Source organism: Hibiscus syriacus, unplaced genomic scaffold (assembly GCF_006381635.1).
Source record: "Hibiscus syriacus cultivar Baekdansim isolate YM2019G1 unplaced genomic scaffold, ASM638163v2 tig00110247_pilon, whole genome shotgun sequence".
In the NCBI taxonomy this organism is placed as follows: domain Eukaryota; kingdom Viridiplantae; phylum Streptophyta; class Magnoliopsida; order Malvales; family Malvaceae; genus Hibiscus; species Hibiscus syriacus.
The window spans coordinates 786324-801752 of NW_024062645.1; the positions used below are offsets into that span (position 1 = coordinate 786324).

The following is a 15429-nucleotide window of genomic DNA, read 5'->3' on the forward strand; positions in this document are numbered from 1 at the left end:
TCTTTAATGTGACTAAAGGCATTACATTCAGGGCTGAACCGTTGTCAATTAAGACACTTGGTAGGGCATGCCCTTTGCAATATGTGGTGATGTGCAATGCCTTTGTTCGGCCTCTTCCTCCGGATGGAGTCTCATCATCTGAAAATGAGATTATCAGCTTGAATATTACTCACCAGTCGATCCATCTTGCTGACTGATATATTCTGTGGCACAAACGTTTTATTAAGGACTTTCAACAGTGCATCCCGATGTGCCTCTGAATTTAACAAAAGTGCCAACATTGAAGTATATGTTGGTAAGTTGTGGAGCTGTTCTACTATACTGTACTCGCTATGCTTCAAGAATTTGAGGAATTCTTTAGCTTCTTCCTCCTTTATGGGTTCGTTGATAGCTAGTACATCTTCCTTGAAAGGCTCAAGTGGTCTTTGCCCCACTTTGCTATCACATCCTTCGGAAGTACTCACCTGACATCCATACTTCCATGGCACTTGTCGATTGTCCTTGTACTGAAAAGGCCGAGGTGCTGTAATAACCACCTTAGCTGGTGTTGTTGTTGTCATTTTTGCTTTAAGGGTAATTATCAAAGGACTACCTCTACAGAATTTCTTATATGATGATTCTCCGGTAGCGCAAACATCCTCTTCTAGGGAATCCTGAATTTCTTCGTAAAATTCCAGCTCTTTTCGGTCCATCATGAGTTGGACTAATGATCTGAATTCCGGGCACTCTTGTACTTCATGCCCCTTTTTGCAGTGGTAACAACAATGGTTACCACATTCATTCTTTGTTGCACATGACTGGGGTGCAAGAAGCCCTACCTTTACCATTTGGCTCCATACCCAAGCCAAATGAGTTTTAACTTCTGAAACACTAGTTTTGATTCTCCTGCCATTTTTGGTGGTGACTGCATTGATCCTGGTCTCCGGATGATTAGGCAAGGGATTCTGGGCGACGTTCGGTGTTCCAGAGTTGAAAGTGATCCAATTCTTGTTCAGCATTCGTTGTACAAGCCTCTTGAATGCGAGACAACTTTCGATCGAATGCCCTTGCACACCACCATGATATTTGCAATGAGCGTTCTCGTCATACCATCTCGGGTAAGGGGGCTTTATTGGATCCATTGGGTAAGGCGACACCGCGTGAGTGTCGAAGAGCTGTTGGTATAACTCTTTATATGTCATGGGAATGGTATCGAACTGCTCCCTTTCCCTTTCTTTCCTTGATTCTCTTTGAGTTTGAGTAGAAGCACCAGATGGTACAGCTGCAGTGGTTTTCGAACTTGATATCGTAACACCTTTATTAGCGTTATAGGTATTGATATTGTTGATCTCTCGCTCTTTATTCTTCATGAGAGGTTTTTTACTGGAATCTCCTCCCTCAATCTTTCCTTGTTTAATGGCCAACTTGATCATTTCACAGGCCATGACTAAATCTGAGAAACTTCCCGATGTGATTGCCACCAGGTGCCCAAAGTAAGGTGTCTTTAAGGTCTGTACAAACAGTTTTCTAGTTTCATTTTCATCCAATAGTGGATGAACTTGCACAGCCAAATCCCTCCATCGTTGTGCGTATTATCGGAAACTCTCGTTGTGTTTCTTTTCCAGGCTTTGTAACATAACCCGATCTGGTCTCATATCGTTAATATGCCTATACTGCTCTAAGAAAGACTTGGCTAAGTCTTTCCACGTCTTGATATGAATTCGGCTGAGCTGGTTGTACCACCGGATAGCTGAACCGGACAGGCTCTCCTGAAAGCAGTGGATCAGGAGTTGGTCATTCCCCCCATGTCCTGTCATCTTCCGACAGAACATAGTGATATGGGCTGAAGGGAAGCTGTTCCCATCGAACTTCTCAAACTCAGGAACTTTAAACTTTGGTGGAAGCACCAAATCTGGAACTAGACTCAGCTCCATTGCGTCCACTCCATAATAATCATGGTCCCCTTGGACCATCTTCATCTGGTCTTCCAACATCCTGATTTTTTCTTCCATCCTTTTGGCTTTATCTTCCTCATCAAAATCCGGGATATGGTAATCATCCAGATGATTGCTAGGGATATTCGCAGAAGTTTGTATCTTAACAATTGACGCAGCCTTCCCTTTGGTAGCTGATGAGTCCCCAGGTAAAGCAACTTTCCCTTTAGTTGCGGATGAGTCCCCGGGTAATGATCCAGGTGAGATAACAACTTGTGGGGTTGGTGATATGGTTACCCCCTCGGAGAAACCTCCCTCTGCTGTACTAGCTTGTTGTAAACCTGATAATTTGGCCACGATTTGGTCAACCAAAGACTCATGGTTTTTCTTGATGGACTCCAGGGTGCTTTGACTGTTCTGAGCCATCTTATCTTCCAGTTCCTTTTGTAGTCTTTCCATGTTCTCATCGAGTTTTTCTATTCTGGCCTCCATCTGTCTCTTTTTTGTTCGAGTGTTGTGCGGATGAGCTTGTGGAGGTAAGCTTGGTGTTTGCTCTTTCTGAGACATGTTCTGTTAGTTAATACGAATGTAAAAACATGGAAAATATAAAAAATAACATGAAATATAAAATACAAAGTATGCAATGCATGATGTATGAAATGTAGAGACATTGATCCAGAAAAGTATTCATTATCATAAATAATCCTTATTTAAACAAAAGTGCTTTATCTTATAAGAGACATAAAAGCAATCTAAAGGTATATCCGGACTAAATCCTCTAGACCCCGAACAGCTTCCAGTAAGTTAAAAAGTTTTCTTTCTTCATCTGTCACTGGTTGGATGCCTCGTCGAACCACTCCGGCTTCCATTGCTAAGTCACGCAAATGGCGGGCTGCCTTCTGAACTTGATCTAGGAAATCACTGATTACTGCATCTCTGGCCCTCACCCTTTGCTGAGCTTGCTCCCATCGGAAACGCCACTGTAAACCTCCATCGAAAGGCACTATCTGAAGCTCGTTCGCTTGCTTCTTGAACCTATCAATAATGGCTTCTAACTCAGCTATGGTCTTTCCCGCTTGCTCATGTTGCCTCTCCAGATCAACCACCTGGATTCTCAAGCGTTGGTTTTGATGTTGACTATCTGCTAAGCGCCTTTGAGTAGTATTCAGTTGTTCCTTCCAAGTTCTCTCATCAGGCCCCTCAAACTTCCTTTTCAGACTGTGAGCTTCATCTTTCCAGTATTCAGAGGTTCTTTTCAACTTAGAGTTATCTTGGACTTTATCTTAGTACTCCTTTCTCAAGTCCTTGACCTCGAAACAGATCTTTTTATGTTCTTTCTCCAGCTTGTATGCCTGATCTTTCTGAGCATCGACATCTAGTTTCCATTGATATCGCTCAGCCTCGAGCTCTCTTACCTTTTGCTTCAGCTCATTCTTTATAGCTTCAAACTCTGTTTTTGCTATTTCAAGTTCGGAAGAGACATGCCTGAGATGTTCCTCCATGGTCCGAGTGTCCTCATATTCTGGCACCGGGATATTGTCATTTTTCCGTAATCTTCGCCATTCCAAATAATCTGGAGTAAGCATGTCTTTAGCAGCTGCAACATCCATCCGGAACACTTTCTTCCATGACTCGGCTGCTTCCTTGATCATCTTCTTATAGCTGTCACCATGATACCCAAACTCTGATCTAGCTAGTCCGTATGTCGCTGGAACAAACTGACGTACCCCATACTGTCTAAGTACTAACAACGGAGTATACCCAACTGCACCCCAAAGTCCAAGTAAGGCCATAGTGTCAGAGTCCCCACACCAGAAAAGAACGTCACTAAGGAACAACCAGGGGGCTCTCCAGGCAATATCTCGGTCCTGAAGATGTGTGAAGACTTTCATCCACTTCTCTTTTGAAGCGTCTTCATGCCATTTCATGGTGATGAACTCTCCCAAAGGTGAATACATAGTGCTGAATCGGCGGTAGGCAACCCCGTTAGTCTTCCAGAAGTGGCTGTGAATCCAGACTTGAAGGAGCTGAACATATCCAATGAATCTACCTCCGCCAGCTCTTCGGTAATGGTCGAGAGAGCGAAAAGTCTCGGCTAAGATGGTCGGTGCTGGGTTGACTCGTTTCGGAAGTTGCTCAAACAGTTCTGCCACAGCTGCGTCAATGCATCCCAAAACCTTCGGAAAGATGATCAAGCCATACAGACCTAGTGCAAAAAGGTCTATAGTCTTCCATTCATCAGGGTGGTCCTTCATTAGTTGCCTTATGTGGATCCACTCAATTTCTTTCCCGTTACCTTTGTGTCGGAGTCGGTCAGTCACCCACTTTTCATCAACTCCTACAATCTTAGCCAGTCCGTTCTTGAAAGGCTGACTCTTGATGTGTTTGATGTAGGCTCGCTCCAGTTTAATGCTTTCACAGTGCAATAGTGTAGTATACTCCTCGATGGTAGGTACCATGTCCTCCTGGTTGAAAGTGAAGCAACTGTATCCCGGGTTCCAGAATTGAACCAAGACTCTGATTAAGGGCTCATCGGTCTTAACATGGAGCAAAAGTGTAATGTCACCATACCGCTGACTGAACTTCTGTTTCCGATCGTTCTTCCAACTGTCCCAGATGTCTCGAAGTTCTTGCACATTGTTCTGTTTTAGGCTGATAGAGGCGTAGCTAACCAGCTCTGTCACATAGTTTCCTTGAAGACTGTCTCCCTTTTCCTTCTGAGCCTTCTCGGACCATAGTCGTACCTCGGGGTTTTTAATCTCTTGTATTACAACACCTTTGTCTATAGATTCAGATTATTTAAGTTTTAACAAACACGTTTAGTGGATCAATGGCCTCTTTTATGATGCAAATGCTAAAAAACAAACACAAAGGCAAAAAGTTAGTAATATAAAAAATGATGAAATAAATGGAAAAAAGTAACAAAGACAAACAAACAATATGATTAGGGTAAAAATATCCTAGGTTTGGAAATGAGATTCTGGGGTAGGCTCTATTTCTCCATAGTCTCCCGTTTTAGATGCTAAAAAACGGTACCCGAGTTCTCCTTGCTGGTGCCTCATTGGGCTTGCCAGACCCTTAGTCCTAAACCCATCACAGGCTTGTGTGGACTAAGTTAAACTCGAGAGGAAACATTCCCTTATGCCCACACGGAGAATAAATTCACACGAAGGCATAAGGTATATGTATCCCGAAGGCTACTTGCTAGGCCCACACGGTGAATAAATTCACACGAAGGCGTCACTTTCACCTCCACTTAAAACGGGTTCGGAGCTCGGGTTTAGAGCCTTAGATGAAAAAGTTTGGAAAGCTGAAATCATTAGAAAACGGTCAGTACAACTATTTACTCGAAAAAAATATAATCAAAAGTAAGCAATAATGATCGAAATGTTACCTTAAAATTTAAACTTACCCTTTTCATTAAAAAGACAACTGGAAATTACCTTAGCCTGACTCGCTTACCTGATCCCCAGCGGAGTCGCCAAGCTGTCGGAACCGTCTTTCGGTTGGACCCCGGAATTGGGCTTCGACTTAGGAAAATGGATTGGAGTCGCCACCGATCTTTTATTTTAAAACAAATGGGTAGATCGAATACCTTATTTCTTATATGATCTGCGTCTTACCAAAGATGTGTCCGATTCGGGAGTCGATTACAATCAAGGAAGGGTTAACACCCTTGAACTGCCCTTTCGGTACTATGTAATTTCCAGTTGTCTTTAATTAAGAAAATTGAAAGTTTAAATTAAAATATAAAATAACTATCCAAAATTGCTTACCTTAGATTGATTTGAAGATATCCTTAAAAAGTCAAGAACTGTGTTAGATATAAAAGTACAAATAAAAATAAATGAATAAAATAAAGAAAGTAAAATAAAAAGAATAAAGGAATGAAAAAGTAAAGATAAAAGGTAAATAAAATAAACATGTAAATAAAGAAACATAGAAAATAAAATAAAATAAAATAAATAAAGTAAACAAAAAAAAAATTAAAAAAAGATAAATAAATAACGTGAATAAAATATAATAAACAAAATAAAAAAAATGAAGTAAATTAAATATAAGATAATAATAATAAGAATAACATATACACAATAAATAAATAAATAGATAAAAAACATCATATTAATAATATATATATACTAATATTAATATTAATAAACTCTCCTATCATTTCAACGAAATTGGAGGAGGAAACATTTAGTGAATGAAGACAAATGTGGGGCTAGGTAGGTTTGTATAGGTAATATAATAATAAAAAATATATATAATAATAATAAAGACAAAAGATTTAAAAAAATAAAAATATAAATAATAATATTGAATAAAAACGAAATTAAATAAAAAATATAGAAAATAAATAGAAATATATATATATATATATATATATATATATGTATATTAATTATATAAAAATATGTATATATATACATAAGTAAAGATTTACAAAAATAATAGTTATAAATAATATATATATATATAGTAATGTTTAAAAATATATATATATATATATATATATATATATATATATATATATATATAATAATATAATAATATTAAACAACTCTCCTATCATTTCAACGAAATTGGGGGAGGAAAAATTTAGTAAATGAAGACAAATGTGGGGCTAGGTAGGTTTGTATAGGTAATATAATAATAATAAAATAATATATATAATAATAATAAAGATAAAAGATTTAAAAATAATAATAATATAATATAATAATAATGAATAAAAACGAAATTAAATAAATATATAGAAAATAAATAAATAAATATATATATATATTATATTTATATACATGAAAACAATAATGATAACGAAAGAAAAGAAATAATAAATAACAATATATATCTATTAAATAAAATAAAAATTAATTGCGAAATATATATATATATATATAAGGTACTAAATTTAAAGAAAGTCATATTAGAAAGTTAAATTTGAAATAAAATTGAGTTTAAAATCGGAGTTAGGGATCATATTGAGCCTTAAAAAATTCAAGAGGATTAAAAGTGTAGTTTCCCTTTTTTTAACGAAAACACACGGATCCTGCAGAATGGGTCGGGTTGACGCGCGGATCTAAATCGGGTTAATGGGCCGAGTATTTAAGTTAAAAAATATTAAACTTCATTTGTTCTCTCATTTCCAAACAGAAACATCTTCCCCCATTTGTTATTTTCTCTGGTTTGTTCTTCAAGCTGAAGAACAACCACCCCATTTTTCAGATTCCGGCCGTTGCGTCGCCGTTGAACGGCGCCAACCGCCGCTCACCGGCGACAAAATATAAAAAAGTTTCTATTTTTTTTAAAAGCCTTTCGTAAACTCGTTCCAAAAATCTAAATAATTTTTTTAGATCAAGCCTCGAAGAGAGTAGATCTACGAACGAAGGTTCGAAAAATCCTCCCTCCTCTGTCATTGGCTTCTTGTTTCGAATCAACAAAAATGGAGTATAAACGACATGCATGCAAGATAAAGAACGAACCGAAAGCAAGGTAAGATTTTTACCTATTATTTCACTGCAAAACGAGTTACAAAAGATTTCAACTTTGTATAATATTTTTCTGGTATTTTGCGCGTAATCCTTCCGTTCCCATGTCCATAAACGTTACATTTATTTATAGGAAAATAAAATACTGTTTTTAGTCTCCATTTTCTTCCTAAAGTCTAATGGTTGTTGCATGTTTGACATTGGTGCCGAGAAATCCGGAGGAGAATGTGGCTGTGGGGCTGGAACGGCATTGGGGTGAACCGATGAATGGAGAGCGGCGCAACAGGGGTGTCTCCATTTTCTTCCTAAAGTCTTGGGCCACTTGGGTTTTGATTGTTTGGGCCTTATCCCTGATTTGTTAGTCTCGGGCCAGAAATGATGTGTCTACAATATTGTTAAAGGAAATGTTCATCCAAACGGCGTCGTAATCATTATTGTTGATCGTCCCAAAGCTCTCAACGCTATGAATTTAGGTGCTTTTTGCAATTTCTCATTAGTTTATGTTTAAATTTGGCCTCTTTATTATTTAAGCTTAAGTACGTCACAACCCCATTTTAAATTAAAAATTAAAAATATTAATTTAGTTAATTTAGTAACTAAATTGCTAGTTTTTGAATCTTGCAGTTCGATTTTGAATCTGTATATATATATATATATATTCAATTAAATTATTATTTTATCAAATAAAAAGATTTAGATCATATAAGGTGTAAAGCTTTACCTTAAATTTTATATAAAGTACCGATTTTTATCTTAAATTTTGAATAGATAAAACCTCCTTAAACTTATATTAAATCTGGATGTCGGAGATGACCTAATTGATATCTTAAATACTCAGTTTAAAAATCTTGAAATTTAAAGATTAATTTAAAACTTGGATTAAAATTTAACAAAATCTTATGTATAAAGTTGAAACTGTTATATCTACTTAATTAATATTTTTAAAAATATTTATTCTCTTTAATTTCAATTATACAATTAAATATTTCACAGTTAACATATCAAATAATAATTTTACAAATTAATCATTTTTAAAGATAAAAATTGTTCAATTACATCATTTTATACCCTACCATAACTTAAAGCTCTAAATTATAAAACCTAAACCTTAAATCACACCCTCGTAAACTCTAAACTATAAATCTTAAACCATCAATTATAGCTAAGAGTTTACAATTTAGAGTTTTAAGTTAGAGATACGATATAGAATGATGCGATTGAATAACTTCGAAAGTTAAATTAATGTGAAAATACTATAAGAACGAAAATAATAAATTAATTCAACTATAAGATTAAAAAGTGATACTTCAATTTTTTTAAATTTTGTAAGAAAATAAATATGGGATGCGTATATTTATAAAGTGGGTCCAAAATGTTTGCATGGCAGCCAGATGTCTTGTAAAATTGTATTTCTTCCACACGTTAGCTTAGCACCGTTTATTTTGTTTCTTTCAGGAAAAAATTTTGAAAAAGTTTCCAATGGGGTTTGGGCCCCACTTATTTCCAACCGCGAAGTCCAGTGTGATGACTGGTAAATCAAACGGCTCATATCAATCCAACTATATCCATAACCCTACATCTCATTAACACAGTCTTCGTTGTCATTTACCGTAAGAATCCCCACCTGCGTACGCCACGTTTCTTTCTCTAACGAAAGAAATAATATTTCCCAGATTCCAAAGGAAAATTTTAGAAAACAAAAAAGGGTTGAAACAGAAAGAACAAAAGCGTTTTTCTTTTCTTTCTTTGTATTTTCTTTGCTTGTATTAATTGGGAACTTGAAAACGCTTAACCTACATTTGAAAAACACCTTGCTTCCTTTACTTTCCGTTTTCCGGTTCCAGAACGCGCTTCATCACCTTACGTTCAGGCGTCTCTCAGATCATCCGGGAAACCCCACAAAAAGAAAATTAACCTCTTGATCAGTTTCACGTTTATTTCAATAAAATTCTCCAATTTTCCGTTTTTTTTAAATCAAGAACGACTGTATTTTTCAACCCCGGGATTTGCCATTACTTAAAAATCGTTTCTTCGATAAGAGTATCATAAAAAAATTGTTATTTTTGGGAGAGATTGTATTAAAAGAGAAAAAAATGATGGGAGGAGGGAAAGGCCGGAAGGAGGATCCATTGGTGATTAACAGCACCAATGTTTTTGCTGCACTGGGGAGTTTGAAGAAGAAGGGAAACGAAAAGGAAAAACTGGGTTCTTCTTCTAAGAACAAAGGGTTGAAAGGATTGGGGAAGGAAGCCGAGAAGAAAGAGGTGTTTTGGGCCCCATCGCCTCTCACGGTGAAGTCTTGGCTGATGTTGATGAGGAAGACGATGATGATTATGCCTCATCGGCTCCTCTTGGCTCTGCTTGTGGCATTCCTAAACAACCTGAGCCTGTTTTAGAGGTCAGTTTTTTTTTCAATGTATGGTGTTTATGATTAGACGATGAACTTCTGTTTTGATTTTAATATTTTGTGTGGTATTTGGATTATCTTAATGATCAGAAGATTTGGTGTTATGTTGATTATTTTGGTGATAATAGATAGGATGTCATGTCATGTAATGTATGTATGAATGTGGCTTGTGTTATTTTTCCTATTATATACACTGTAATTGGAATATGATGGATGGTGATTATGCTTCATATTGAAGGAAATTGTTGTTACTTAGAAAATGTTTTAAATTCTATGTGCTTTTTGACCAAAATTTCTTGTAATTTTTTAAGCTTTGTTGCGCCAGATGTGATGAACTAATCTTGTACTGTGGATGCAATAGTGCTTGTGGATTATCCTCATGAACAAATGATGTTGATATGTGATAACATGCATGCTGTATGTAGTTGCCAAGGTAGTTTTTGCCTCCAGTTCCGTAGGATGTTGCTGAATGTTTCTCTTGATTTGATCATTCATTTGGTTTTGTGTTGAACTGAAATTAAACTTGATTGATGAAGCTAACACGTGTATGGTGTCGTGTTTGAGGTTCCACTCTACTCTTTATGATTACATATTCACTCTTATCATTTAATCATATGAAACTAAACATGATTTTTCAATAAACACTTGGTTAATGTCCTGTGGTTGACTGTTGGACGCCTTTTACATTTGTATTTAGGCATTTTTTGTTCATTTCGGATATGGTTATTGTTCAATATAATGACAATCAAATTACAAAATATTTAAGATGCATACAAAATATGTTGCCTGTTGATGTGCGTGGAATGCCTTCCCAAAGTGAATCTCTGGAACATCAATCATTGTATTTCTTGTATTATCATTGGCATCAGTACTTTTGTTTAACAGATTGTTATGTTTTATTTTACTTTGCTCTCCAGGAAAGTGAAAATGACAAAGATGGTCTTGACGAAGTGGACGATGATGCTGAAGAAGAACATGAAAACGAAGCTGAGACTCAGGCAGAAGTGGAGTCGGTTATTAGCAAGCCTCCTGAACCCTTTGTCGTCAATAAAGAGGCTGAGAAAACGCTTTCAAAGAAGGAGCTGAAGAAGAAGGAGCTTGAGGAACTTGATGCTGTTCTTGCTGAGTTAGGACTTACAAAACCAAAGGCAGGTGATGCGAATGACTCCCAAGGTAACATCCTGCTTATGCTGAGTAGTTTCATTCTAAGAAAGATATATATTTTCATTTATGCAACGAGGCTAATTTTAAACCGAGACTTAACGTCAATGGTGCAGTGTTTATTTGATGCTTACTATTTTCTGTTCATTTCTAGATTGATTTCTTGGTAGTTTCTTCGCTTGCTCTTACACAAGGCGATATTTTTCCTGATTGCAGGTGCTGAACAGGGGAAAGAACCAGAGATCTATGGGAAAATTAAAAAGAAAGAGAATGCTCCTGCTGAGAGCAAGAGTGCCAAAAAGAAGAAAAAGAAGGATAAATCATTGAAGGAGGTGAAAGAATTATTGCATTTGATCTAAATTTTTAATTTTCTGACTGCCGGAGGTCTTCCACGGAAGTTACTCTCAACCTGGCGTTGGGGGTAGCCTACTACCCTACCTCCCCCTTACCCCATACATATGGGAATTGGGTTTTGTTGTTGTTGTTGTTGTTGTTGTGCCTGAAAGCACTGATGACAATGAAAGCGGTGAAACCAACAAGCTGGAACAGTCATCTCCTGTGGATGTGAAGGAGAAGCTGAAAAAAGCAGCTCCAGGGAAGAAGAAAAAATCGAGTAAAGAGATGGACGCTGCTTCACGTGCTGCTGCGAATGAGGCTGCTGCAAGGAGTGCAAGGCTTGCTGCTGCAAAGAAGCAAGAGAAGAACCACTACAATCAGCAGCCAGTGCGGTAAAGTAGCACAGGAGATTTGGTTTTGCTTTTATCATTTTAACCTCAGATGTGGACATTTAACCCTCTTCGGTTCGGTTTGTTAATTTGGAATAAAACTTCAGTGAAATTTGAATAATTTTAACATGAGAGTTATGAAATCTGTTGATTTTAGGCATTTGGTTCCGTTTCATGTTTCTCTTGGATGGTACTATGGAGTAGTTTAAAGTTAGTACTATTTTATATGGATGGTTACTGCTATATCTCTTCAAGACTTTGTCAGTGTTTGCACATTTAAGACAAGGCATTAAAAGGGAGAAATGTATAATGTAATGAATACTGTTTTGTTTTGTACGAGTATTTTTTTTTTGGTACATTAGGAGAAAACAGAAAATTAAATTCTCAACTCGCTCGCTTCGTTCTTGTCAGCTGCCAACATCGCTTGGATTTCCGCTAGAGGCGAATGCAAAATGGAGGAATGGTCTTCTTGAATGAGCGCCAGATTCGCCAGTTTATCGGCGCATTTGTTTCCTTCTCGCCAGATGTGCCGAACTTCAGTCACCCATCTTTCCTTTATAATATCTAAACAGTCAGTAACCAACTCAAATTCCGAAAAATCTTCCTTCATGTCTCCATTGAATAGATCAACAATCCATTTAGCATCCATTTCAAGGACCAGATTTCTTGAACCAAGACTTTTAGCTAAATTAAGACCCTGACGAGCCCCCCAGATTTCCGCAATCGAACTATTAACCCTCCCTAATCTCAACATGAACCCCGCAATCCAATCACCGTTACTGTCTCGGATTAAACCACCTGCAGCAGCCAAGCCTAAATTCAATTTATACACACCATCAGTATTAAGAATCCATACTCCCTCAGGAGGTTTTTTCCATTTAATCAAGAACGGATCATGAACCATCCTTCTATGCGCATTTGACAGAGACTTCTCCATATCCCTTGCAAGCTGTTTAGCATAATTTATAACTTTAAAGGGATCAAATTTCGTTTCTTTGAAGATCCTTTCATTCCTGCTCTTCCACAGTCCCCAAATTATAGCCATAAACAAAGGACCCCATTCTAATCCATCAAACCCGACCTTCTTTGATAGACAATTTCGTTTCAGCCAACTCCTAAACTCCAACGAAGTAAATTGGCTGTCCTGCTCCTTCGCTTGTAGTTCTTCCCAAACGGAATTTGCTGCTCGACACGTCCGGAATATATGGTCAATGGACTCTGTAACATCTCGACAATCTTTGCAGTTCGCATTCTGAGTCATATTCTTCCTGCATCTAACTTCATTCGTATTAAGCTTGTCAAGGTAAGACAACCAAATAAAAAATCTGATTCTTTCAGTGGTTTTAGTTCTCCATACCCACATTAGATTGTCCCCAGTATGACCACCGACATCCATGTTAGACATGGTTTGATAGGCTGAAGTAACCGTAAATTGCCCATCCTTTGAGAAGCCCCAAGTGTTAACATCATGTTCGTTAGGATCAGTTAATTGCGGGATCGGAACTTTTTGAATTTCCAGTTTTGTTTCCTCTGCGATCATGTGCTGTATTCCTCGGATATTCCAAGATCTATCATCGTCAATGTATCTGGCCACCTCTTCAATTCTGCTCGGGTGGTCCATTAGGGGATATAAGTTTTTCAACGGTTCTTTACCTACCCACCAGTCTTGCCAGAACTTAGCTTGAACACCTGACTTAATCTGCCATTTACGCCCATGCTTTAATAAATTGCGAGTTCGTAGCAGTCCCCTCCATGTTGAAGAGCTATTTCCTCTTGAATCTGCCTCCAAGAAATCTTTATTCTTTAGATATTTTCCTTCAAACACTTTGCACCAGTGATTCTCTTGTCTGGTGAGAAGTTTCCAGCTGTTTTTTGCCATGAGAGCGATGTTCATTAATCTTGCTTTACGGATGCCTAACCCTCCCGTCTTTTTGGATTGACACACTTTATCCCAGCTGACCAGATGATTGTGAGCATTCTCTATATCTCCTCCCCACAAAAAATTACAATTGATTCTGTCCAGCTTTCTACAGACCGAAACAGGAAGTACGGAAGTTTGCATCGTGTGTATTGGAATGGCATTTGTAACGCTTTGAATGAGCGTTTTCCTACCCGCCATGGATATGACTCTTCCTTTCCAGCCTGCCAATCTTTTCATTACTTTTTCAATGAGAGGATCATAGGTTCCTGCATTAACTCTTTTATGGATTATAGGGACTTCCAAGTAAGTTCCCAGATTATCCGTAAGGGGGATGCCAGACAATTCACTTAGGTGTTGAGCTGTGGAAGAGTTAATATTTGGGGAAATAAACAGTTTTGATTTAAGGAGATTTACCTCGACTCCAGCTGCTCGGCTAAATTCCTCTAGGCAGCCTTTCATGTATTGCATTTGATCGGAATTCGCTTCTACAAACAGTAGGAGATCGTCCGCAAAAAATAAATGGCTTAATTTAATTCCACCCCTCGAGCTATTGAACGGTTTCCATATACCCCTATCCACTTTATCCAAGATGATGTGAGAGAGTCTTTCCATAACCAATATGAACAAGTAAGGCGATAACGGATCACCTTGGCGTAGACCTTGCTCAGGACTGAAGCTTTCGGTGATTTCCCCATTCCATAACGGTTCAATAGTAGTGGAAGTAATGCAAAACATTATTACCTCTATCAATCTTCCAGGAAAATTGAAGTCTTGGAGAGTTTTCTTGAGAAATTCCCAACTGACATTGTCATAGGCTTTTTGTAGATCAATTTCGGCGATCACTGCACCCTTCCTTCCTTTAAGGTTCATCATGGAATGTACTGCCTCCTGAACTATCAATATATTATCAGATGTGCTTCTACCTTTTAGGAAACTGTTTTGGTAAGGACCGATCATTCTTTGTAACATAGGACACAAGCGACGAACGATAATTTTTGAGAAGATCTTGTAAGACGTATTCAACAGGCTAATTGGCCGAAATTGAGTAATGTTGTCAGCTGCAGTGATTTTCGGAATTAGCACCAGGAAGGTTCTTAAGATTTTTGTCTCCATTTTTCCCAAATTCAAGGTTCTATTCACGAACTCTCGTATGGTGTCTTTAACAGTGTCCCAGTTTCGTTTATAGAAAATGGGTTGAATGCCATCCGGACCCGGAGCTTTCAAACCCTTCATGGAGAACAATGCTACTTTTACTTCCTCCATAGTGGCTTGATTCATTAGCTCGGTTCTTTCTTCTTCGTTTAATCTAGGCATGAAACGATCGTAATCCCTTGACAACTGGACGTGCACTTTCGCAGTGAACAACCCCTTGTAAAAGTTACAGACATGATGACAAAGGGTATGTTTATATGTGATCCATTCATTCCCAATGTACAGCCCGATAATTTTATTAAATTTGCGCCTTACCATGGTCGTGATATGAAAAAACTTCGTGTTCCTTTCTCCTTTCAAAATCCAATCCAGTCGAGATTTTTGAAGCCAAAGGATTTCCTCCTGCTCCAACACTTGTTGATACTCAGCGCCAAGGGTCTTTTCCAATTCTTGAAGATGTATCGAATGAAAGTAATTTATAGATCTTTGGATTCCTTTGATTCGTTTCAGCAGGGTCTTCTTATGTTTGAAAATGTTCCCGAAAGTACTCTCCTTCCAATCTATGATCGCTTGTTTGGTCTCTTCCACTGCCTCCACAAGAGAGTATTTCTTTTTGTCCCATGCTGTACTGAATATTTTGTTGAAATCCTCGTGTGTAAGC

The 15429-nt window shown here is 37.5% G+C and overlaps 1 protein-coding gene across 1 annotated transcript; it reads left to right on the forward strand.

Annotated features, from left to right (window-relative positions):
- The first annotated feature begins 9115 nt into the window (after positions 1-9115).
- LOC120114797 (nucleolar protein 58-like) lies at positions 9116-11819 on the forward strand. Its single transcript, XM_039135576.1, is given in 5 exon segments — positions 9116-9703; positions 9706-9800; positions 10727-10982; positions 11187-11314; positions 11421-11819. Coding segments are annotated over 5 exon segments (969 nt in total). The 5' UTR covers positions 9116-9495; the 3' UTR covers positions 11703-11819.
- The last annotated feature ends 3610 nt before the right edge of the window (positions 11820-15429 follow it).